This window comes from Pieris napi, chromosome 9 (assembly GCF_905475465.1).
Source record: "Pieris napi chromosome 9, ilPieNapi1.2, whole genome shotgun sequence".
In the NCBI taxonomy this organism is placed as follows: domain Eukaryota; kingdom Metazoa; phylum Arthropoda; class Insecta; order Lepidoptera; family Pieridae; genus Pieris; species Pieris napi.
Genome location: NC_062242.1, coordinates 11,871,774 through 11,899,751, shown reverse-complemented (window position 1 = coordinate 11,899,751; position 27,978 = coordinate 11,871,774). Strand labels below are relative to the sequence as shown.

At 33.2% G+C, this 27,978-nt stretch overlaps 1 protein-coding gene across 17 annotated transcripts in view; it reads right to left on the bottom strand.

Moving 5' to 3' along the window:
• The window catches only part of LOC125052417 (MAP/microtubule affinity-regulating kinase 3-like), a 150,515-nt gene that overhangs the window by 8,034 nt on the left and 114,503 nt on the right, over window positions 1-27,978 (bottom strand). For 12 of the 17 annotated variants that reach the window (XM_047653256.1, XM_047653257.1, XM_047653253.1 and 9 more), the window contains 17 exons: window positions 19,005-19,101; window positions 18,156-18,304; window positions 17,570-17,677; window positions 17,076-17,198; window positions 16,145-16,280; window positions 14,095-14,230; window positions 13,343-13,527; window positions 11,858-11,866; window positions 11,227-11,339; window positions 10,793-10,889; window positions 9,152-9,265; window positions 7,107-7,180; window positions 6,713-6,769; window positions 5,774-5,913; window positions 5,202-5,366; window positions 2,635-2,762; window positions 1,730-1,841 (listed from right to left, as the gene is read on the bottom strand). In XM_047653256.1, coding sequence (XP_047509212.1) covers window positions 1,730-1,841; window positions 2,635-2,762; window positions 5,202-5,366; window positions 5,774-5,913; window positions 6,713-6,769; window positions 7,107-7,180; window positions 9,152-9,265; window positions 10,793-10,889; window positions 11,227-11,339; window positions 11,858-11,866; window positions 13,343-13,527; window positions 14,095-14,230; window positions 16,145-16,280; window positions 17,076-17,198; window positions 17,570-17,677; window positions 18,156-18,304; window positions 19,005-19,101 — 1,943 coding nt within the window. Of the gene's footprint in view, window positions 1-1,729; window positions 1,842-2,634; window positions 2,763-5,201; window positions 5,367-5,773; window positions 5,914-6,712; window positions 6,770-7,106; window positions 7,181-9,151; window positions 9,266-10,792; window positions 10,890-11,226; window positions 11,340-11,857; window positions 11,867-13,342; window positions 13,528-14,094; window positions 14,231-16,144; window positions 16,281-17,075; window positions 17,199-17,569; window positions 17,678-18,155; window positions 18,305-19,004; window positions 19,102-20,464; window positions 20,616-27,978 lie in introns of those variants that run through there. The other 5 variants (XM_047653258.1, XM_047653245.1, XM_047653249.1 and 2 more) reach the window with 5 other exon arrangements.

Sequence of the window (27,978 nt, the reverse complement as noted above, 5' to 3'; positions counted from 1 at the left end):
TAGAACGGAACGGGTGAGCGAAAGGACCGAATCAAATCCAATCGCCGCCCTCTTCGCACTCCGGCTCGTTTCATTCACTCACTTGTCAATTAAACGTCAAAAATCTCGCGCCGCAAAGATGCACAATACTAACTCCCTCGTGAACCGCGGTACTGTTAAAGGGTTGTGGAAAACTAAGCTGTCGACTTCATCGCTAGAAGCGTACGGTTAGGATCGGTCGTCGCGAACGGGGATGCACGAGACGGAAATGACACGACAATCCGTACACCTCCTGTCGAACGGGTCTTAAACTACACTACAACAATCAAAGCGGAGGCATCGGTCTACGTATGCCTTAGCGAATCGCAAAATAAATATACTCCGATTTTTCATTCCATAGAATTCTGACATTTCATAAATGTTGCTACTAAAATAGTTCTCCACCGAAAAAGGGACAAATTTGACCCATTTGAGGGCAATAAAAAATAAAATGCAAAATAAAAAATAAAATTTACAAAAAGGTAAATTTAGGTATTTACTTACTCAAGTGACCTAATAAAAAAATAACAAATATTTCAATATCTCGAACAATATATTATATAATATTATATTAACTTTAATTACTTTATTTATTCTTTAGCTGGCATCACTGCCTACTAATTCCACTGCACTTAATAAAATGGATACATACACTAACAAATAAAATGTATGTATAGACTCATATTGTAATTGAAAAATGTGCCCGGCCAAAAAGGTTTGCCATCTCTGACATGTCAAAAAATGATAGCTGTCAGAATTCTATGGAATTAAAAGTCGGAGTATAGAAAACAGCATTTCGAACGGGTAATACGTCAATACAGCATGCTTCGCTAACCGCTACTCGGGTCGCCAAGGCTACGATGGTGTCTGCAAGTGTCGTACGCACACGAGCGCACGTTAAGGGAGAAAATTAGCATCGTGCATCCCCTAATGACGCGAGACCAAATAAAACAGAACAAAAACGGAGCTCGGAATATTTAGAGGGAGACAATTCGAATAAAACATTTAAATAAAAAAAAAACAAATGACGGATGGCAGAGACAAAACGTATGGTTAATCTTTGTGACGGTGACATACAGTGTTACGTTCCGTGTCGTTATTTACATAAGGAAAAGCGAGCTTTTTTGAAGAAAGTCAAAAAAGCTCAACTATAAGTCTCTTTCCACAACCCTTTTTAAAACAAATCATAATATACATGCCCAACTGGCTTAAATACATAAGGAATTATTTACTTTGTTCGTGTGATACAGTGATAGTGCGAAAGCTTGCTAACATTGATGCAAGGCAATGAAAGGGGCTATTATATAAACAGAGTGGCTTTTATTTCATTTTCAATTAAACAAGGCGTTAAATACAAAAGCCACTCCCTTTAAGCTGAAGCGATTGTGAAAATTATGATGAAACTTTCAGAAGAATTAAAGATTGAAAATTGCATACAAAAGTGTAAGTGTGTTGTCAGTAGCGATATTAGTGAGACAAGTGTAATTAAGTATCAAATTTAGAAGGTTAAAAAAAATATATATACGTTATTAACCAAAGTATCATAAATAGTAGATTTCTAATCAGTTTAATCACAGTATATTGAATGAATCATTATTAAATAAGAAAAATTGTTATTAATTTAATTATTAAGTGTCTGATAGAAGTGACAGTATGACATGTACATGTGTGAAAGTGTTAATGTGACATTACAAATGGTAAAACGACTTACCGTTTCGAGAATCTCGAGGAGAGTTTCGAGAAGAAGGAAGGTCGGGCTTGGTGAGGGGAACCTCCGTCGCCGTAAGCGCCTCCCGCGCTTCCGCCGCGAGATCGGGTTTGACCTGGAACGATTTATTATTTCATTTTCATTAAATTGTTCGTTGAGAAATTGACACTTTTATTTTTGACGTGACAACGTCTTATAATTCGATGGAGCCGGCTGCACGCACGAAAAAACGTGACTCATGCGGCGTTACCTCTGAGGCGTTCCATTTAAGGCTTGAAGTGCAAGCGAGAGCACTCGTTCCGCGCTCTCGCTTGCACACAAAAATTGACATAATTGTATTTATGCGTACAAATAAATGTAACTTGATCGATTCAATTGTGATTTCCATTTACTTCCTTCTCTATATCCATACAAAATATCTATCTAACAAATAAAATTTAAATTTTCTTTTGAAGAATGCAACCATTCCATCAGTATTTTCTTATGACGTTGTGACGTTCAACTATCGTCAGTAAACCGACTTTACAGACAACCGATATTTTTTACTTTTAGTTTTATTGGTCGTAAACAAATATTGTAAAACCACGGCCAACACCTTTGGCACAATTCAAGAACGGTCTAAAGTTTAATTTTATTTAAAGCAAACTTTACTACCACAAAGATATCAAAAAAAAAATTGTGTACCCGCCGCATTGAGTCAAATCACAAAAACAAAAAATCATTTATTTTTGTTGAATTTTTATTGTTTTTAACCAATATGACTTTAATTAATTATGCATATTTTTTATGGGTCAATTCAAATTAATGTGTTGGACTCTCTTTTAGCACAATATAGATTTTAGATATTGTTAAAAAATCAATAGCTCTAGGTTTTTATTGCTAAATAAAATTGTTCCTATATTTCTTACCCGAATGAAATGTGGACCTTGAGGGCACATTCCTAGGAAAAACCATTGGGTTAGGAAAATCTCGCCGCGCGCTTGCATTCGCCGCACCACCAGTTGCACCAACCGTGGTCGTCATTGTTGAATTTATACTGAAATATACGTTATATATTATAAAATCTGTTAATTAGTTACATTGTTGTATTTTTATTGTGATTGTATTATAAAATAAATAAACATTACAATTACGTATATAAGGTAAATCATTAGTATTTCTTGTACGTGTATATGTATATAGAAAATAATAGAATAAATATTTAAAAAAAAAGAAATACGTGTAGTTATACAGTGTACTGAAAACTGTTTGTATTATGAAAAAATAACTGCGAGTTTAGTCGCAGTGGGGTACAATTATTTAATTTTAACAAAAGGTTTCGATTCACAATATTAACTTCGATAGAATTGCAATAACAATTTAAGAGTAATCAATATTCATATCACAACTGATTGCTACGCAGCAGATTTTTTAAAGATCAAATTGTATGCAGTCCTATCGTTGCTAAGATACTAGAATCGGATCATAAATATCTAAACTACACATGCCACACCAAACAATAAAAACACTGAAATACAATTAGTAAAAGTATTCTTTAAATATTATTTTTTACACATGTCACCTCTCGTTACATTTAAAATTATTAATATGTATAAAATGAACACTGCATGTCAGGTTTGTTACTATATATACACAAAAATACAACGTAATTTCTAAAAATCAAGCTAAATTTCTGCTTAAAACGGAACATAACACTAATCCATTTTGACAAGATCTTATTCCAAAATCTAACATAGAGATCACTAGGTCCTAAAACAATTCATTCACTATTAAAAAATCCATCACCGCTTATATATTTAACTAATGTCTACAAAATATAATATTAACTACAGCGAAATAAGGTTACAAAAATCTGTGAAAAAAATCCTGAAGCGTTGTGTTTGACACATTTGACAAAATCAAAAAAGCACAGTGCGCTTACAAAAGTGCTTAGAAAAGCAAGTAATCTAAGGTATTATATTAAACATGCACGGAAATATTTATTTGAAGAAAATAAAAGATGTTCTGTTAGGGGAATTATTTAAAAATTGAACAGCAAAGAAAGTTCTCACTCATTCGTCTAGATCAGTGTTTTCCAACTTTTTTCATACCATGCCCCACCATAGCCTTACTAAAATTCTTATGCCATAATCAACAGACATAACTTTTAATTAAAAAAAAACTATCGTTAAATGAAAGAATCATAAATGTTACCTATGTTCCTATCATATTTTTCCTTTTTAGGAATAAATTTTTAGGAAATTTACAGTAAGTAAAACATTAATGAAAAACTTAAATTCTGATTACAAATAATTTTAATAAATTTTTGAATAGCCCTTTTTATTGCCCCCCCTGTGGCGTGGGCCATATATAATGTTTTTTTTTAATAAGTATATAATTTGCTATGAATTCGCCAAAGACACATCTAGAGCATAAAATATTTACATGTTATTAATTCCGTGCAAGTTTCATACAAAGTCTAGATAAAAAGGCATCAATCCCTCACTTTCATCGTCGACAATATTTAAAGTAAAAAATAATAGAAATTTACAATAAAAACTATAAAAAAAAACCTCATAACAAACAAACTAAAAAATCGCGTGCACTTATTCGCCACTCTAAAAATAAGTTTGTCGCTCGAATAGAACTTGAATGTATCATTTAGGAGAATGAAATACATTTTAACTTGCATACATTAACAGTTTAATCAAGACAATAAAATAAATAATTATTATAGGTAGGGATTATAACGAATGGTACATTCAACTAATATTGAGGGAAATATAATATAAAAGGACTACTCGTATATAATCTAGTAAAATAACTACTATTTTTGTGTTAAAAAAAGTATAAAATGTCTGCTTTTGGTTTTGGTAGGAAGTAACGTCGAACAATCTTTAATTTTATATTGGACCAATGATTTCGGGCGAAAGAGCTGGAGAGAGACGAAGCAGATTCGTCGGGTCAACGGGAATGGAGTGCCGGATTTTTTATTATTATTTATTATTGTATGAAAGTTTATAAAAAAGGAATTTATAGTTATACTATACATAGTTGTGTCCACCGAACGAACAAATTTACGAATTTTTTACCAATGACAATGTTGTTCACGCAACACAACGACATTAAAATTAAAATTGTGTGTAAGCTCCAAGGAACATGGAATAGAAAAAATATTGATATTACACAAGTAGCCGTAGGTGCGCTCGTATACGTATTAGCAATTCTAACGTACATATTTTGCGTACATTTGCTGCAGTTTACACGTGATATTATTTCTATTCTATTTGATTGTTTTATATGATTTTCGTACTGTTGTTACTTTACGCGCGGATACTCTTCTTGTATATCATTCAAAATTCGATCACGTGATGAAATTTGTTAAGAGGCAAACAAAAGTATATTGCGTATTATTGAAAAATTGTCTCAAAAAATCGATAATATACGAGCACGTCCTATATATTATATTTCATAAAACATTTTCTCCTAAGTTTACCTCGGCCGTGGCTGAGCTAAATCCCTGGCTGAGGCGTTATGCGAGGTGTCAGCCGATAAGGGCGTTGCGCCGGTACTCGAAGAGATAGAAGCGCTTTTAACGTGAGTTTTCGTCACGTTCGTCTGCCCGTTAGTCGCGCCGGTTTTGCCGTCCGTTTGCGTCGCACTGTTTCAATGCATGCTGTTAGTACCTCAACCCCCCCTCGCATGCGTTGGGTTACATGCTACTTTGTTTAAATAAATATATACAAAATAATATTTAAATAAAATACAAATTATAAAGTACATAGGATAAAGTGTGTAGTGGTATATAATGTGCAAACAAAATGTATAAACGATAAATAAATTGGTTAAACAACATGTCAAAATTATACGGTCGGCAACACAACAGTGCATCAAATTTTTCTAACGCTAGAGTTTTTATCATAAATCTTGTCTATTCCTCAAAATCTATCGATTCTATATGCTTATAATACTTTATTTATTAAAATACATTGATAATCAATAAAATCATCCACCTACACAATAATTTGCCTATACCTACATTAAATTTTATTTTAATAAAAAGCTAACCTGGGCGTGTCCTGTGGAGGCGATAACTTAGCGGGCGTGTGCGCATGATCAAACTGCGTACGTCTCGTCTGTCCGGTTAACGTGCGCGAGCGCGCTTCTAACTTCGGCTGAGCTGACGTCGGCCGCGCCGTGTTCTGTACCTGACATTATGTACATTATTCACCGTTGAAAGAAAAACAAATATTTGGTTAAAATTAAGACAGAAAAAATTCAAACATCATGTTAATGTCATCATGTCATCATGTTAAACAAAAACGGGCCTAATCAGATTTTTTATGGTCCTATACAAACTTAACGGTTAACACATTTTACATCAAAATATAAATATAAACAGTTTAAGATATCATTTAATTAAAAAAGAAACATTAGAAGAACTTTTTTTATATATACAACTGATTACTAATCAAATTATGTAAAGTAAAAATGAAAGTATCCACAATCTTAATGTGGACACTTAAACAGGCTACATAGCGATGTGAATGCTGAGGCAACCAAACTTCTTAACACAACGGAATAAGATGCTTAAAGAGAACTAAACCTTTTGTAGTTAATAAATGTAGTCAATATAAGTGCAAGTGCGATATCTCGGACATACGAACATAGTGTCAAACATTATCTTAGTTTAAGGTATGCACTAGTTTTATGGAAAATTAAATCCATAATTATTGTATAGGCTCTCTTTTGTCTAGACCGCCGAACTTTATTCTAGAAAAAATAACGATGTCATCCATGACAAGGACGAGAAACTCAACTAATTCAACGAAAGTTAGGCTGTGAGAGTAAAAAGTAAAATAAAAAAACAATTAAACACTTTATAAAAAAGACCGTGTCAAACAAGAGCTGTGATATCTTGACATTATCCAAATAGGCTTTGAACTCGAGAGTTTAAGTAGCATTAATAAAATATTTAACTTTGAATTAGCAGAAAGTCAATATTACCTGCATCTGAGCAATGCGAGCCGTGTTCTCTTTGATTGAAGCCGAGTCAATTGTGTTCTGAAAATAAATAATATTCTTTTAGTTTCTTGAGTAAAATACATCTGTGGGTACATTTAGTCTGAAGGCACAGGCAGAGCATTCCACAACCGAAATGGTAGTGACCCTGAAGGAGGAATTGAAAAAATGGATCTATGCGAAAGGGAACGCTCCCTTTCGCAACGCTCCCAAAGGAACAGGATTGGGTATTAGAGGATGGAAGGGATAGATCGAAGCCAAGAAAATTGAAGTCTAAAAATAATATTTAAAGTCTCGACTATAGGCGAAATAGGCGAAATAATATGCGTTTTTGAATTTCATACACTATATAATATAATTTTAAAATCCATAAACTTACTTGTCTTTTGAAATTGGACGTTGTTGTGGTCGCCGTAGACGTAGTGTTGTTTGCTGAACTGGTGGTGGTACCCACTGAAAGCCAGAAATTCAAATCACACACTACTCGTGACTATCCCTATAATCAACGAATAAACGATCATTTATTTTTTTGAATACTTAGGGTCTGTTTCACAATGTATGAATAAAGTACCAAATAGCTATGCAACACATACATTATTTGGAAGATAAATTGTGCTATTTGACACTTCATCGGACTAATGATGGAATTTATGTGACGAATAGCGCTATCTGACAGTCATGAAACGCAACAATAGTGTTTATCCTACCAATAAGTAATAAATAGCTAATTTGGCACTTATGCGTACATTGTGAAACAGCCCCTAAATCGCGTATTATGTAGCACTCAAACTTATATTAATGTACCTTTTGAAGTCATCAACGATTCGTTATTCGTAGTTATGGGAAATGTCAAACACACGACTTTTAAAAGCAAGATACGTGTTAACGTGCTATTTGTTCACATGAGAATTTCCAATAAAGCAATACTTTGTAACTTTTAAGTGCTTCTAGCAATGATTAACATAATTGAAATGATTTTTTTTAAATTGTTATACATTCTCACAAAATCTAGAATTGAATCCCAATGAACAGGTAGCGCAAAATTGTTAAATCACTAAGCAAATACATAGTAATACCCTCTCAAAAGCATTTGTGATATCCGTTATTTCTATTAATTCCTAGTCGCAAGAAGTGAATCTAAAAAGTTAATATGAGTAAATATGTCGATGATTTCATCATCGGGTCCATCCGTCGATTGTGACATGCTATGGATACTTCAACATGCATTCATGATGACAGTAAAAGGTATGCTCAAGAGAGGGTATAGAATTCATGCAACATTTTAACACAAGAATAGGAAAGTGTTTAGTGAGTAAATATCTAAAGTGCAATAGTGTAGTACAGTTTATATTAAACATTGTATTGGTTAATTTCAAACTTAGCGACTCTTAAACGTTACTTAAGCCACTTAAAAATTTAATTAACATAACCATAGATTAACAATTAGACATTAAAAAAAGTCATATTATATTCGGAATATTATTTTTGTAGCACTGCTGTTTATTCCTATGAATTATTTTTATGCTAGTAAATTAAGAAAATGTTCATATCAACTAGATTTTTAAGAAAAATAATATGTTTTGACAGTTTTCTTAGTCACGGCTTCCTTAATCGTATCGCATTCAAATAGCAATGTAATGTAATAATTAAATTAATTCGCAAGCATCCACAAATAAATGTCTAGGAAGCACAAGAAAAACACTCATAACATAAATGCCCCACATATATAGACATGCAACGAAAAGCCACATAAACATGCATTATACATATATAATAAAGGATCATTCGGGAACAGGTAGATAGTCTTTGTTAAATGTAAATATATAGAATATAGATGAGTATGTTTTCACATAAACGTTTTACAGAGTGTGGACGTCTTAAATATTATATGAAAACTAGTAGACTCGGCCAAGCGTTGCTGTGGCTAAGGTTTTTGTTATACATATTACATAGTAGTAAACTATTCAAGGGAAACGGTAGGAGAACTTATGTGAAAGGTAGATAGCTTATGTGAAACGTTGGTACTTTTAACACAGCGCCACCTGTTAGAATTTTATCAAATAATAAACAAAGAATTTGCAATAAAATTACATTGCGGGTATAAATTGAGATGTAAGCTATCCTATCTTTTAAGTTGGATCAAACTGCACACGGTGTGCAAATTTGAAACTTTTAACTACTAATAACATTAAATCATGATCATTAAAGTGTTTTATGATATTAGTGTACTCAATCCTTGCCAATAGTACTTTGGTATTAATACTGCAGCCGTGTTTCTCGAAAGGGTAAGTAGTGAAGTGACTATTCGTTCTAACTACATTAGCTATGGTTAGCGATGGGAAATCGTATGTTATGGAAAATGGAAATAATGAAAAATACTAAGTGCTAAGTGTGAAGTGTGAAAAGGAGGGAGGTGGGCATTACCTTGCGCGCGCAAGACCTCCGCGCCGGAAGAGGCGCGGCGCGACGCGGCAGGCCTGGCGCTGGCCGAGATGCTGCGCTGCACCCCGCGGTGGGACGGAGACCCGCACGCCGCGCCTGTACCACACCACACTACAGACCGCGTACACCACAAACCACGATACTCAACGAACTACACGATGCCCTCAAATAACTTCACCGGCTGTACAATAACACTGCGATCTAAACGAGTGTCCTAACAGAAATCGAACGTGTAACCAATGGTGACTGACTACCAACACTAAAAATATTCTGATAACAATAGGGAGCGTTCAAGTATTACGTAATGAATTTGGGGGGGGGGGGTTCTTTAGTAAAACGTTACTATGGGGGGCGGGGATTGAATTACGCGTTATTGTAATATTATTTTCGACTTTGCAGTACTTTACACCACATAATGGTAACTTTGAGGTATAAAGTAATAAATAAATATACTATACTTGGGTACAGAATAACGTTACGGCGCGTTACATGGGAGGGGGTGTCAATAATCTCCAAAAATTGCGTGACGTAATACTTGAACGCTCCCATATTCCTAATGCTCCAAAATAAACAAATCAGTCGACAATTAACGAATGACGTCTGGTTCACCTAGGGCAACGAAACTATCAATCAAAGACAACATCCATTCTCCTTAAGGTCTACACTCCCACAAGAATCCCACTGAAATAGACCTAAGATAGGAAATTGCACATTTGAATACAACACAGGTAAGATATCGTAAACGACACACTACACATTGAGAAAATACTAATAATAAAACATTTCACACCCGTGCACTAAAAGATCAAAGTGAAAAAGGTTCCAAGACCATTCACAAACTCATTTCATATGAAGACACTTGAAATCGTGCGAAATCATAAATTACAAAAAATTCGAATACCGAATCGATTTCACTACATTTTGGTTAATAATTTAATGTTCCCATTTGAATAACAATAAAATCTCGAATTACTTCGCCAATACAGAATAGAAATAAGAACCGTCCCGATGACATCCCTAAGACACGATATTAGTTAAAACGAAAAATCAAAGTTACAACGCACGACACAAGTTCTATGATGGGTGTACGGCACGTTAAAGCACACATAATATACACAGAAAAATAAAAAGCATAGTCGCTAACAATCAATTGGATGTAAAAATTAATCCATTTAATTGCCAGCCCAAAATTAACAAATGGACCTCAAATGATATCTAACGCCTACGTCCAATATTCCATGACGATGACATCTGTCAAATGTCACTCGCATTTGACAGATGTCAGAGCACGTCACGGCATATAGTCAGCCCTGTTAGATAAGCTATAGCCCTGAAATAAAAAGCCCCAATTATTTGTATTTATTAACCCTTAAGCGAGTATACATGGCGCTATTTTGTGAGTATGTTATCTTTAAGGCGATTCTATTCGTCAGTTTCATATCATACAGACTATACTCTATGGTTATTTGTTCTTCCTTATTTTTTTATTATTTGGTATCACATGACCATGGCCATTTTCTTCTGATACTAATAACATTTATTGCCATACTAGAGGGCATTTGAAGGAATTGTCAAAGTTTTCGTCACTTCACATTGGATTGTTCATTTAGTTACGTGTTTTACCTGCATGCGCGTTCCCCGTTTGCTGTTGAGAGTTGGGCGGGGCTGCCGCGTTCCGCAAAGACAAAGACGATCCCGATCGACTTCCATCTGATTCCGGCTGAAATTTAGGAAATAAATAGATTATTAGGTGTTTTTTTTAGTATTGTGAGTAGTTCATATATTCATAAAACTGTTTGAATCAAGCACGTCAATTATAGCCGGCCAATTTACGTTCAAAAGTGTATAAAAAATAACACGAATAAAAAATGCATACTTGATATGGATTTCGACAATTAAGCAAATTTTATTTCTGTGTAATTTCTCAGTCACAAAGGTGAAAGACACAAAATATATTTCTTGATCTACTTTACTATCTTAATTTAAATCGATAAAGTAAATTAATCTATTTAGTAATTGATCTATTTAAAAAAAATTAATAGCTATTAATTACTCACATCTGTACTTTTTCTCCCCAAAAGCAGGTAAGTAGCGAACACGTCGTCATACTTCGCTTCCGCCAACGAGTACTCGATTTCTTGCCTGTTGTAACCTAGCAACACTAGTGCCTCTGAAATTATTAGAACACTAATTAATATCATTGAATCAAATTATTAGTAATGCTACGTGATAATAACAATTAAATCATACTAAAAGTTAAATATTAAATTCTATAGAAAATTCAAAAATTCATTTCATTTCAAAATTATATAGGACTAGATAGGGACTTTAGTATAGTTCTAACAATTGAATATTTGTCTTATTTAAGAATCTATTCTTGCTACTGTTGAAGATAAAATTACCTACCTGAAACAGCTTAAGGCAAAAATCATGCATAAGCTAAAAAAATAACAAAGCAAAAGTGTTTATGCTGGTAAAATAAAGAAACAACATTTAAATTCGGTCCTGTATCATTATCACTATAACATAAATAACTTTAAAATGAGCGTGTAAAACCTTTTTCATAAATGGAAATACAATAACAAAAAAAACAGCTAAAGCCTCATTATAAGTTATTTAGTTAATAGAAATAGAAAAACAAGACAGAATATCACGACCACGTATTTTATATGGAGATCGTGAACGTACCAACTTGCGCTGTGCCCGTATACGTTGCACGCATGAAATATAAGAAATATCATCAAATACATGTTATATGTGTGTGGAAAATGTTTTGAAAATTCATCAAAACTCGTAGAATCGTTCCAAAAATTATGATAATGCAAGTATTTTAACTATCTATCAAATCTACTATCTTTAAATATAGTTTATATATTAAATGGTTTGATTATATTAAGTTATTAAAAATACAATATTTCATACTGTCATTAAATTTTTAAAATAGTTTAGAGAAAAGTCAACTATAAATGACATTTTGCATTATTAGGTTATAACGTTTTGGAAATATTCTCTAAGAGTATAATTATTGGGTATTGTTTAGTTATTTTGAGTTTAGCCGAGCATAAAATACTTTATGTATCTTAGCAGTGTGAAAGCGTTAGTGAAGCTTAAGGTAACGAAAAAATGTGAATGAAATTAAACTCGCTGTTAGCATAGTATGTGTGAGTGAGCATAATTTAATAGATCAAGTGGAAATTACATACATAATGAATTATTGAAAACTAATTATATAGAAATCGTATATTTTTTGTCATTAATTAAAAATAAATCAAATATAAATCTTTCAAACCGAAACCTTGATCCTTGGCAATCTCTTTTGCCAAATAATAATACCTTCATATTTTCCAGTAATACTTTCTATAAAGCACGCAAAGCTCGGGGAAATTCAATACTTTCAAATAAAAACAGTGAACAATTTTCAAAGATTCAAATTAGCTTCAAAACCCCCACTTAGACTGATAGATGAACATACAGAATATTTCAAATTTTGTATGATCTTGTCGTACAGATATTATAAGTACTTCTAAAAAACTCCATCTACTATAGATGTTTACAAAGAGCCCTAGTCATACAAACATAATAAATTTTTTCATGTGTTTTTTGAAATTATGGTAAATATATGTTGTCTTGTGGTCTAAAGGTGCTCCCACATTGCCGTTAGAAAATGTTTAGTAATGTTAGTAAACATTTGTTAGCAAATATTTAATCAAAAATGTTAAAAAAAAATTTTATGTTAGAAAATGTTTAGTAACAAGTTAACAAATTATAACAAAACAAATTAGAGATAGTCTGTGGCACTATATTTTCCTCTAGCGTTTGGCGCATCCAATAAGAGCGCTTTTTCTTTTTTTTTTAAACAAAAAATGATAGCTATTCCAGTGAGCAAATCCTCTTCCATTTTCATGTAGACGCAAAACAAACTGCGAGCCAATACCAGATTTAAATGTTATAAATTGTTAGTAAACATTAGTAAACATTTTCTATTAGTGTAGGAGCACTTGTAACATTTAACAATTCCTAACAAAATGTAACAATTGACAACATTTGTTAGTAAATGTGTTTATGTTAGAAAAATGTTAACAAACATTTTCTAACGGCAATGTGGGAGCACCATTATAGAAAATGTAATATTTGAAATAAATAAATAAATGTGATAAAACCATCACCACTGACCTATCCGTTTATGGTCCTTGAAGTCCTGCTGCGGTTCCACGAAAGGCCTGAGCTCGTCTTCCTCGTAGCCTGTGTTCATCCACTTGTCCCTCATGATGTTCTCGAGGGAGGCTCGCTTCGCCGGGTTCAGCACGAGGAACTTCTTCAGCAGATTCTCGCAGTCGGTTGACATGTAGAACGGTATTCTGAAAATCATTTTTGTTTTTTTTTATTTTGAAAAACATTTATAATTTCCCTTTAAGTTAATCTATCAAAAATGCATAGCTAGTTGCGTAAACGATTTAATTTTTTTTTATAGAAAGAAAATTCATCTAATATTTATACCTATCCTGTGATTAGGCGAATTTTTAAATAGTCTAAAACTAATATATAAAATTCTCGTGTCACACTGTTCGTTCCCATACTCCTATGAAACAGCTCGACCGATTCTTATTAATTTTATATGCATATTTAATAAGTCTGAGAATCGGATACTCCTTCAAACCTAGGGGTTTAGCCCAAAATTTTTTTTTTATTTTTAAATAAACTTTTATTTTTTATTATGTGGCATTAAAAAATACATACAACACTTAATTTTTACCCCTCTACGATTAACCCATATTTTTTTAATATAGTAGATAATTTAGAAATAATATACATGGCAAAACAATGTTTGCCGGGTCAGCTAGTAATATATAAAAATAACAATTAATGTTAGTTAAAAAACTCAGGGATTTCGAATTCACCCCACAAATAAATACTACATAGCATACCTATATTTCCCTCGAAGCACCCTCTCTCTCAACTCTCTAAGCGTAGATCCATCGAAGGGAAGCGAACCTGAGACCAGAGTGTACAAAATCACACCCAACGACCACACATCCACTTCCGGACCGTCGTATTTCTTTCCTGAAATATTGAAGAGCTTTTAAAAAAAAACAGGAAATGATTTATGTATTAATTCAACTGTATTACAATGAATTTCATAACCGGAGCTTTTCAACAAAAGGACCTTTGTTTCTTTATGATATTGTGTCAGACAATTTTCGATTAGGTTAAGTCCAAATGATTGTATCGTTCAATTAATAAAATAATAATAGTAAAAAGTTTCTTCTGAGTGTTCAGCCTCGAACTGAAACAGTCGAATAGCTGGACGGTACTATAGACATTGAATCTTCATTCAACAGTATAGGGGAAGGTGGGGACCCTTCGTACGGTTTTCACATTTTATTTTTTGATTTTTTTCTTTTTCCATGAATCAATCACCTGATAGATTAAATTTATAGTCTAACTATCTGAGATTCATATAAAACAATTACAAATGATTTCATCCGATGTTTCAACCACAATTATGATTTAAACTAAATCTGGAATACGTACGAATCTGCCCCATCAACGGGGCACCTTCGTACAGTGTTGGGGGTACCTTCTTACGCTGTGGGGTAGTTCAAAATTCATTTATTAGCAATGAAATTAAACACAAAAATAAAGATTTAACTTCTATAAAACAAAAATAAAATACTTTTCTTATAGTGAAAAAAAATTTCGTAGCTTTTCTTATGTAAAACAAAATTTTATTAGTTAGGTATCTTAAATTTACAATCAGATTTTTTACTCTTTGGTGCGGATTAGCACTTCTTATTTTCGGGTGTGGCAGTATAAATTCGTGGTTTTCCTGGCCGTCGTCGTCATTTTGTTTGTTTTATTACTTCTTACAACATGTGGATAGGGTCGAAATACCTCTGGTGTCAAAACTGACTTCGAAGGAACTACTATTTGATGGATTGGTAAATTATTCACAGCATCTGGTTCACAAGCATCAAAATCAACCTTAATAAAGATAATAAAAAATAGGTATATAAACATGTATTTACATCGACGATAGCAATGATAGCAACACAGGACAAAGCAAAAATTAGCAATTAGCACACTAACACAATCTTACCTACCTATCAGAGGGTTTAGTCAAGATGCCTTAACAGTAGTGTATGTAGAAAGTCGAAAACTTAACTTGTATGAAAATGACAGTTCGCGTAGATAAATTTTCATACAAATTTAGTTGTACAATTCGTTCAAATGTGCCCCATCTAGTGCTGTCCGAAAGTACCCCACTAACTGAATAACAACAAAATATAACTTATTTTAATATTAATAGGAAAACGTCATAAATTTAGTATTGGAGACGTATCTTAAGTATATTTTGCTAGTTACTGATAGAATACTCTACACGAAAACTTATTTTATCTATGGTAACAAGAGACAAAAACATTGATCAAAAAATTACTTACCGAGCGCGAAAACACGTCCATGCCTGTAACTTCACTCTCATCGGTGCGAATTTCGCGAAACTTCGTTGATGTATAGTTGGTACCTCGACTCATGCACACATACAAAAGCAAGACTGTACTTTGTTTCGTTCAAGTTTTATTTTGACTGTATGAATGTGCCCCGCGTACGAAGGGTAACGATCTTCCCCTACATTATATTTGTAAGTTTAAGTGGAAAATAAATAATAGATTAAAAAAACTAAAAAACACGCTTTTAAAGCACATCAAACTAAAAAGTGAAAACTAATTCCTAATTTAGGCTGAAAATGGCAATGAACAAAAAATTTAGTCTGCTCGTATTTTTTGTATTTTAGTTAATTTTTTTTTTTCGGATTATTGCATTGTCATCGATCTTTGACAGGTGCGCAAAGTTTGAATTAAATCTGTCTGTTAAAAGTGGGTCAAAATCGAGTCCGAAGAAGTCGGTTACATACATACATACAGGTGAAGCTAATATAAAGCGTGTAATAAATTATTCTATGAATTGAAATAATACCTTGAAAAAGCTCTGGAGCAGCGTAGGGTGGTGATCCACAAAACGTGTCCAACTTCGCTCCCGGAGTGAACTCGTTCGAGAAACCGAAATCGGCTATTTTTATATTCATCTCGCCGTCTAACAGTAGGTTTTCCGCCTGAAATTCGTATTCATTTTTTTTTAATTCTGTTAAATTTCCACCAGTAAAAAAGGGATGGCTGAGATATAAATAAAATTATTTTAAAATAACTAAAAAGACTTTTTCTTTTGAAACCTTAATATTATACATGTATAGGTATATTCTAACCAAGGAAAGATCGAAATTTCAATAAAATCGGTTCAATCGTTTTTAATGTATGGATATCCACGCATTTCCGAACCGGACATATATAATATAGGTAATCTATTTCATGTCCGTTTAATTATTTTAAACTATTTTTTGTTAAATACAATACTGTTTCAAACCTATCCCTTACACTTGTATTAAAAAAAAAATCCAGTGAAGCTACAACCCTTGGTCTTGGCCTCAGATTTCCATGTTTCGTGATTTATTTTTTTAAAACAATTCACACCAATTGACCTAGTCCCATGCTAAGCTGGTGAAGCTTGTGTAAGGCAACGGATATACGTACATATTATAGATAGATAGACATTTAAACACCCAAGACCTAAGCACTACACCAAATGGTGATGACTGATGAGCATTCGACACGAACATCGTTCGTCTCAGCCGGGGATCGAACCCGGGACCCATGGATTCGCATTCAGGGGTACGAACCACTAGACCAATGAGTCCTTTAAATAATATTTTATCTTATTGGCAAGAAAGTGATTATTCTTCTGTGCCTGAGATAATGGGTCGAAAGAAACCGCCTTACGATATTTTCCTACACCGTATAAGCTAGTATTCGATGGGCACATGGACAAAAGGCCGGATTATTAGAATATATACCTTGAGATCCCTGTGAATGATCCGTTTCTGATGGCAGTACTGTACCGCGGAGACAATCTGTCTAAACTTAGCGCGGGCCTCCTTCTCTTTCATACGTCCGTGTAAGACTAAATAGTCAAACACCTGAAAAAATACAATAAAAATTCTTTAAAGTTATAGGGGCAATATGTTAACTTTTGTTAGTAGTTTTCTGTCTTTTAAAAATTTTGATTAAACTTTTGTTAACTCTGGATATTCTACTGGATACTCTAGCTTGTAAAATTCAATGTTAACCATTGACAATAATAATAAATCATTTATTTGCAACAAAGTGTTACATTTATATCGATCAATTATAAAAATCGCTAAACGCTATAAAAGCACCTTGACTTTAAAAATTTAATCCTGGACGAATGGTGATCTACTCACATAGTTCTTTTTATCAGAATTAAATGTTGTATTATAAATTCACAACATAGTCCCTGTACATATATATATATTAATTATTTACTTACTTCACCACCGGATGCATATTCCATTACTAAATATAATGTCTTCTCCGTTTCGATGACTTGGAAAAGTTTCACTATATTTGGATGATCCAACATCTTCATTATCCGCACCTGAAATGTTATGTAACAATATTAATTATAAAGAACTTAAAAAAATCACATCCATAAAACTTTTTATAAGTACATTGTGCTAGCTTTTAATATTTACTTAATTGAATTCTAAACATTTTTTATGAAACATATTCTTAAGAATCTTGCTACAAGTGCGCGTGTGCAATTACTGTTACTCATTTGACTCGTTCGGTTGTTTACGAATTGACTCGAACTGGCTGAAGTGGGATGGTCGAGTCGGAGTATGGAATAGATTATAAAAGTATGTATGTATATAGATTATTATAACACATGCGCACGAGCAATTCCTTTGTTCACGTTTGAAGATACAGTTTACGTAAAATCAGTGAAGTGAATTATAGTTAATCAAGTCATTATTGGAGTGTTTAATTTCCTACCCTAAGAACTAGATCAACTAGCCCTTACAATTGTAAGTTAAATCTAGATTATTTACCTAAGAAGTGTTTATAAGTAATACCTCTCTAAATAACTTCTGTAGTGAGCCAGGATTGAGCTGAGTCTTGTCTATGATCTTGATGGCCACCTCTTTACCTGTCGGCACATGCTTGGCCAACTTCACCTTTGCGAAGTTGCCTTTTCCTATCGTCTTCAGGAGTTTGTATTTGCCTGTAAAATATCGTAAACCATTAATATTGTTTCATTCAAAAATCAAAATATAATTTACAACTATTTGATTCCATATGATTTTAACCTTTCGTTCACAGATAATGGAAAACGTGGTTGAACGACAGATAATTTTTATTTATCACTTCAAACTCAAAATAACTTTATTCATATAGGTAAACAAGTACACTTATGAATGTCAGAAAAGAAGTTAAATTAATTGAAAATTTACATTTACTACCAGTTCGCAAGTCAAGGGCGTAGAGCGGGCAAGAAGAACAGCCCTGCGATTCTGTAACTCACTTTTCGAACTCACACAGCGGTTTTCGCATCGGCGGTCGCTCTGAAATCAGTCGTGAAGCAGTCATTTTATGATTTGGCATTCTAATAAACAATAAACTACAGGCTCCCACCTTTTCAGAATGCCAAATCATAAAATGACTGCTTCACGACTGATTTCAGAGCGACCGCCGATGCGAAAACCGCTGTGTGAGTTCGAAAAGCGAGTTACAGAATCGCAGGGCTGGCAAGATACTTTCCGCCACTCTTTTGAATCGCTAAGTTTTGAGTCATACAAATTGTTTGAACTGAAGCAAATCAATCCCAAGGATTAGGATCATTTAAATATTCGTTATTGTCTGTTAACGGCGCTGTTTTTGTGTAAAGACGACTTTAACATAAATAAAGATCGTAATTTACTAACCGATGTGGGGCTCCTCTGACGTCCTCGACCGTGATGACACCCGGGCGCTGCCCCCCGACGAGGCACCCCCAGCGCCCGCAGACGTCTCCGAAGCACTCTGTAATTAGTAAATAAATTATATAAAATCATACAAAAACAAATATACATCAAACCATTATTATAACAGGCGTCAGAATTATCGACTTCTGTTATTAGATTTAAAAGTCGCTTGTTAATTTTTAAAAGCATTATTTAAGCTCAAAAGTGTATTTAATATTTGATACGTAATAGTCAAACGCTGCTATATTTAGACGACATAAAATCAATAGTTTTCATTTGCTTTTTATTACTAGTATTACTATTAGTAATTTAATATAATAATAATAGCGGGAATCTTGTATTTAATATTAACAAATTTCAGTTACCAGGCGGTCATAAGATCTGTGGAGACAGTTCACGAACCTCTATTACGCAGTTACGCAAGGTCGATGACCTTGAGCTTATCTAAGAAATTACGGCCCTTTCGCGACAGAATTCTTGTTTTTCCTATTTGTGGAAATGGAAAGAGATTTAGGCTAAGTACCGAAATCCATGGAAATTTGTTGCTCTCTTGAGCAAAAGATAGCTGTAATAGTAAGTTGTGTTTATAAATAACGTTTTAAAAAAAAAATTCAGTATTTGGATATGGAAGCTCTGCGTCAAGTTGCTGAATGCTTGGTTATCCAACTCTAGAATACTAATAACAATAAAATGGTTCAGTTTCATGTCCTTTGTCTTATTATATTTATTGATAATATAGATAAAAATTATCAGATAGATCAGCCAGTTCACGGACTAAGATAAAAGTAAATATTAATAGTTAATTATTGTTAGAAGTCTAGTCAAAGTCTAGTGAAAATACCGTAATGTACCAATTCAGTTATTTTTTTATTTACAAAAGCTTTCCAACAAGCACACTGATACATTGGTATATAAGAAAAATAAAATACAAAATTGAATGTGACAAGCACTTATAGGTAAACATAACAAACACGAAATGTAAAAAAGTTTCGCTTCATAAATTATACAAAACTAAAGTAAAATTGATTACAAAGTGTAAGCCACTATGGAAATCAAAACCTAGCTTGTTTATCAGAATGCTCAATCTGGATACGGTGACGTTTGGTCAAAACGCGTTTTTCTGAAAAGAGAGACCAATGGGATGCCTGTGGTATGTACAATGAACCTACAAGTCAAACCAACTACAGTGTCTTGATCCAGGATTATACAAAATCAGACGCTTGACCAAGCCACTCATAGGTTATGTGGGTGTATAGTTCGTACAATTTTAACTGAAGCATTAACACGAACTAAAACAATCCTTTACTTCACGTTATCTAACCGAACGAACTGTAAATTTTTTCCATACAAAAATAAATTGTTAAGAACTTCTCTAATGTACACGTTACGGCCTCTATAAGTATGTAATGTCATAAACATACCCCATGTAATTTCTCAATGGCTTTCGCTCTACGACGTCTCCTCCATAGCTTCGACAAGAACACGGGAGCCAACAGGGGTAGGACACGGTTTCTCATCGTTTGGGGATTTATTTTGACTGATTTAAAGCGCACTTAATAATGGCTACCACGGAAGGCAGCAAAGTCGACAAACTATATTACACTTATTTTCGTATCTCGGTTTGAGACTTTAAAACGTTCAAACACTTCGGACTTTTGAATTTGGAACATACAAGCCAACACTTGCTATTTTAAAAACTCGTCATTCACTATTTAGTATTAGTTAAATAAAACTAAATATATTCAAATATCACTTCTATCGTCGACGCGTTTTTTCAAATTAACTTAATAATTTCATAAGAAGCTATCATTTAGTTCTGACCTCCAGTCTAAACAAAAGATTGCGAAATTATTAATTTTATTTTAAGCGAATCTAATTTTATTAAATACTTTAAAGTTTACGTCATGCTATTTGTCGGGGATATAGTCATAATATGCAAAAACCAATTTAATATAGGATAGAGTAATTATGTAATCAAGGGAAACATAACTTTACTGTAATCATTCGCAATTTTCAATAATAATAGAAAAAACGTCAATTATTTCTTTATATATTACTAGCGATCCAACCCGACATCGGGCTAACCGCGACCCGTATGAGGAAGCGTCACGAATTAAACTGTGAACATTTTCCCAATTTCCTATCAATGGAACTAAATATATTTTATCCTCATGCAATCGAATTGCAATTAGCTAAAATACTCCTTCATCTCTTTTCAACAGGGCGTTAACTCCATTTGACAGTGAAAGAGACAAAACAATACTTTAGTAATTTCGTTTTTACTAAAATCCTATAAGCAAGGCCCATACAGTATTAATTTAATTTAAAGCTAACTTAATCAGACATTATGAGCCCAGAAGACTAAATTACAAAATTAAAACTACTGTCCGGATGCGACGTGCAATTTGCATAATAATTAAGTTCTTATAAAAAAAGTAATCTTGTTAAAAGTTCCTAAAACATTATTTCTCGCCTAACATCGTAATTTCCATTACTAAGCAATGACGTCTAATGTATTATCAGAACAATAACACAAACACACTGAACTTTAACACAGCACGTTATTATAGCACCGAATGTAAATTAACACTAATTTATTATTTAATTATATTATGTGATAAAGCGATTGATTCAGTAAACATTCTGGTATGGTTCAATTAATAGTCCCATAATACAGCGTTAATAATAATACAGTAGAAGTGCAATGTCAAGGGAAATGAAAAAAAAATTGGAGTTAAGGAATTTTCGACTTAACAAGAACTTCGAGATACGTATGATTTAACTGCTGAAATTTCGACTTAGTATTTTTCGATTTCTAGAGTCGAATTTGAATAACAATTCAACTTAAGTTTTGTATATTATTTTTACTAACTACTAGTTTTATCAATACTACGTTCGGTAAATAACATTTTGTTCGAGTTACAGTTCAGGGTTCAGCAGAAGCCAGAAGGGCGTGGCAATTTTTTCGACTTAACTAGGATGGAGTTATAGAGATTCCACTGTAATAGCTTTTATATTCATTTCAGCTTTATCAGATTTTTTTGACATACAGGACTCATACTTAGTCCTAAGTATGGACTCTGAATCTCTCTAAGTCTTCTTTTAAACCATTTAACCACCAATTTTATTGTTAGACAGGTTTTCTAGAATATACGTATTTTTTATTAGTGTATATAGAGAGCAATTAAATATATTAGAAAACAATTTCTGAAAGGATATAAATTTAATAGAATATTAATATTCTAGATGTTGATAGATGTCTCAATGTCTAGACAGTGTCAGCTTAGTCTACAAAATATCCTCATCTAAAGTCAACACTAGTATGGTATACCTAATTACTCTAAGAGTGTTACGTATACGTTATTTCCACTTACAAAACAATACGAGAAACATTTTTAAATAAAAAAATAACCGAGTTCAATGCGTTGCTATCGCTAAACATCAGGCAACCCGAAAATTGCCATGCAGTGTTAGAGTTGTTCGGAACAACATGTGCAGCAGGGTTTCATTATCGGACATCAAAGTTGAATACAAAATACTATCCGTATCACCTCGACTTCCGTCGTTCCACAACTGAGCGTTTCTTAAGGCAGTTTTTGGAACCACCATTATGTGAGCCCACTAAAGTATTTCCGAACCAATTTGACTTAGGGTCCTTCAGGAAAAGAACGTACCAATTCTTAAAAGGCCGGCAATGCACTTGCCAGCCTTCTGGCAATATGAGTCCATGGGCGGCGGTATCAATTAACATCAGGTGAGTCTCCTGCCTACCTCTTATTACATAAAACAAACACAAACAACTAAATGATACTACAAAACAAAATTGAAAATAATTTTCATAAAAAATGAACCTTGAAAAATTATCATACAGGAACTCAAATTACAGTCTAAATTACACTAAAACCGTAATAACTTTATATTATCAGTACAAAAAACAATTCTTTGTTTTCATAAAACACCTCAAGTATGAATCATAAACGCGATTTTTAATGTATTTATTCTCAAAAACTGCTCAATAACACCTCTCAAGTAAGAGACGCACTGATTTTATTTACATATATTTTTATTAATAAACTGAATTCCGTATTAAAAGGGATTCAAAGATATTATGTCGTTTAAACCTTCACGGACCTTTGTTTAAAGCTCTTCAAAACAAAAGGGCGGATGTTATGTCACGTGTAATACTACTTATTAAATAAGTATAACATTATTAAAAAATAAAATGTAATGTGACAAGGACTATATTTATGGGAGAAAATAAATAATGATGAAAAAAATATATCGAAACTGAAATCTAATTTAAAGAATTGTCACATCATTATTTTTGTACTAAGACATACTTGACAGCATATTCAGGACTACATGTGACTATATTATGGACTTTAGTTTTTAGAGTAAGAAATTTTTCCACACTTTCCACTTGTTGTGTTAAAGTAAAATTACTTTCGTATATAATATGACCTTAGTAACGGTTATTATTTATTTGTTGATGCTGTTACTGAAGAAACCTCTTGTACGTAATATCGTTTGCGTTGTTTTAAATTATTTCTTCATTACTATTATTTTTCCTCCTGATTAGAAAATGAATGAGAATGAATTAGAAAATTTATTTGGGCCTAAATCATAGTAATTAATGTGTAAATATTGGATCGCGTCAAAATCGATATTTAATAACATGTGTCCTCAATTTAGGACACCGGAGGTCAGAACACAGGTCAAACAGATTCGGCTTTGAAATGTCAGTCACAGCTGTCTTATTGGAATACCGTGGTTGCTTGGACAGTTTTAATATTAACTTAATGTAATAAAGCATTTAAATAGAAATAAAAAAAATATTTAAAATATCCCCGCTATATCACTTGCGCCTAACAAGATGAATGCGTTGAATAAATGCAAATATACTTTTTAAACACTTTACGGCCGTAAAAAACCACGCGTTTTTTTTTTAATTTCAGGAGACCCCGTAATAAAGGAGCACCGGCGGCAGACTGACCGACTGGGGTTGCTATTTCAAGCACCCTGTGCATTGGAGCACGAACAAGGCCTGTATACAATAGATATAGGGCGTGAAAAATTATCAACCGTTATAAATTATGCGCTTAAATATTCGCGCATATTTTACTAATTATATTGAGGATCTTAAGTCGGGATTTTTTTACAGAACTGAAGGCAAACAGGATATGCCCATGCATATTCTCTATGTCACAGTGCTTGCGAATGCTTTGCCAGCCTTTACAGAAGTGGAACGCTCTTTTCTGGAAGGAATGGGGCAAACATATCTACGTTTGACTAATCGTAAAAATAGTTCAAGACATCGAACACTGGATCTATCACGACGACTGCACACCTTATCACACTTACTGATATACCATCATAATATTTTATCTTTAAGGATCTTCGTAAATCGAGCAAATTTTGTGAATAAAATATTTTATATAACAAAAGTCTCGTAGTTGTACAAAGTAAATTTTCGGCAAAAAAATTTAATAAGCAAGTCGGTGATTAGACTTCTGTACATTAAAGGCTATTTTGGGTATACCAACTTCCTTTATCCTACGAGCAACTGGCAAATGCGTACATAGAAACCGTAATTTGAACTCACAGATAAGGTTGAGAGCCTTACGCTCAAGCCACTAGGCCAACACTGTTCTTTTACAGGGTTCATTATTAGGGCCGCATAACTTTAATCGGGTCTTGTTTCACACATAAAATGAACACACGTTCAAGTCTAATGAGAAATAAACGATGCTACAACATTACTGCACCTTTATGAGTTTCATACACATTTAACTTAATATTGGAGACGTTTGAGAAATTACAAAGCTTTAGACTTATGCTATACTTTTACCTTAAATCCACGTTACCCATATCCTACTGATACTGTCACGAGCTTACCTGAAAAAACAAAACATACTGTTATTAAAATTACTCATACTTGGTTTACAATAAATATTAACACAAAATGACTAATTACGTTTTTTACAAATTGTCTCCGTATATAAAGAGTAATATAAAACTAACCTAATTTACTAAAAAGGATAACTAATATAAGAAAGTGTTCAATAACACTACTTACAATTACGTTAATAATAAAAAATAGAAGTACGAAATAAAAAAAAAATCATTCAAGGAAATAGATCTATTCTAAGATAGTCTTTATTCCAATAGTGAATAACAACTCCAGCTCTTTTTTTCTGTAACATAATACGGGACTCCAGTAATGAAGCATGGAGCGACCCACTTCGATAGTTTCCCGTCGGGGACGGATGTCCGGAATCCGGATGGCGGTTCCTATCTCCTGCTACGAATGAAATTGCAAAGCGCGTGAAAAAATTCTTAACAAAAATATCACATCCTCACTATAAAGTAAATTTTACCACCGTCGGTACTAAACTAACTACATACTAACTTAAGAGGATTGTATATATGTATTTGATTGGTCTAAATATAGACCGCAGTATGCCGTAGATGTCCGGATGAAGACAGTAGTCAGACTCATCAGACGCATTGGCAAGATCTTAGACCAATAGAAAAATCGGCCAACTAAATTCTTACTTCGCGTCATTTCATTTATTCAAAAATACACTTTTAAGTTATTCTTATTATGTATCAATCTTTACTAATAAATAATTAAGCACAGTTGCCATAAATCCCACGACGGTTCCCTTTCCGCAGACTCCATTCGGGTGTACCATCATTTTCTCCAAAAATAACACTCAAATATGATGACTATTTACATAGTTCTTTCAATTACGGCGCAAAGTTCTGTACCAAAAAAAGAATGTGTGGCACTCGGAGACTGCCGCGGTAAAGCTATTGCATACCATTTTATATGTATCAACTTATATTTATTTATGTTTTATTTTCTTTGATTGAAGATTTTTCTTTGATATTAATTCAATCTACTATTCTCCAGACTCAGACTAACACGCCTATATTACGTCATCGTGTGTTAGATTTTTTTCGTTACGGATATCTTGATTCGGTCGCCGCGCTCAAAGCCCGCGATTAAATCAATGCAATAGCTTAAAAGTATATTTATATAGTTTAAAATTTTACCCTAACGTAATAATACATTTTCCGACCCTACATAAAAATAACGCAGACATTGTACATAGCAGTACCTACATACAGCATGTACTATTATCGTCCGAGAACCCTTCTAGTTTGAAGAGCATTTGGAGAGGAAAACTGGAAAAACGAACGAAACAATTAAAAGAAAAATGAACTTTATTTTTAAAACTATGGAATTTTCGCAAATTAATTTCACTCGAGTTGGCCGTAATTAAGAAATGCTTGTAAATACAAAAGAGTCTAAGGGTATTTAAGGTTATTTCTCCATTTTTGTATGCTTTTCATGAAAATTTCTTTCCGGAAACCGGCTTGCCTTAGACCCAAAAACGACGACGTGTGTCAGGCACAGGAGCCTCATCACCTACTGGCCTATTAGATTAACAAATGATCACGAAACAGATACAGAAATCTGAGGCCCAGACCAAAAAAAGGTTGTAGCGCCACTGATTTTTTTAATAAAATTCTTCTAGTATTACTCTTAAAGTTCGACAAACAATCAGATTTACATCGCCAGACATTAGGCTTGAAGATTTTTATACTTAACACTTGGCAAGTAATTTAAAGTTCAAAAACATAGCCCATTTATTCCGTCCAATTTTACTGTCGACTGCAGAAAGTTATAAAGCACGTATGCCTAGTCCCGCAAAACTAATGGTGCATATGTCAAGAACTGTTTCTTCCATACATTAAATTGATTGTTTTTATTCTTCTATAATAATTACTCGTAAACAAACGCATGCAGAGATATCCCTTATAAGTTTAGTTAAAGTTGTCAGAGCACTCCAAACTAATTGGTCCGCTCAAAGCGGAACGCCATTAGGACCAACAGTGCTCGACTCTGTTAACAATGAACGAAAACAAGACCATGTTACATCTAGAAGACGGATGTTTTATCTTAATAGATATAAATTACGTGTCACGTTGTTTGTCCGCTATGGACTCCTAAACTATTAACTATCCAACCGATATCAATCAAATTTGCACACCGTGTGTAGTTTGATCCAACTTAAAAGATAGGATAGCTTACATCTCAATTTATACCCGCAATGTTATTTTATTGCAAATTCTTTGTTTATTATTTGACACAATTCTAACAGATGGCGCTGTGTTGAAAGTACTAACGTTTCACATAAGCTACAATTAATTGGCATAGCCACCAAAAAAGCATGGTGATCCCCATGACTGTTGTTTTCCTGCCGTTTCCTTTGAATATTTTACAACTATGTAATATAACAAATACCTTAGCCACAGCAACGCTTGGCCGAGTCTGGTAGTTATTACTATATAAAAAATCTAGTTTAATATTGCATACGAATACAATTTCCAACAAAGCTTTAAAAAATAACTGTAATACTGAATAACATTGTATAACTTATAATTCACTTCCCGTCCCTATTCGCTTAGCTCCTTCTCTATCTACCTTTAAATTTCTTTAATTTTTTTTAATAAATGTGACACAAACTTAGAAACAACTGTTATGATAGGTTTTGTTACCTGTACTATTAATATAATATCTTTTAAGCCAACCTAGCAATCAATCAATAGAACCGTTCGATAAATAAAACTTTGCCAATGTAACTAATAATGCAAGGAATAAAAATAAATACAATTTAGTTGGATATTTATTAAATATCGGTAGATAGTAAAATTATATAATGAGAGCACGTTGTATTTGAGAGCTAGCTGACAATGTGAGTCTGACATTTAAATATGGCGACGGTAGTACCAATTTCAGCCGCCGGCCAAGAAAAGTATGTGGCACCAAACAATGATACCCCGTCCCCATGGACTTTACATGTGTCAAAAGCGGACAGTAGTTCTGTCAAACTAAATCACATTCGAAATTTAAAATTTCGCCCTT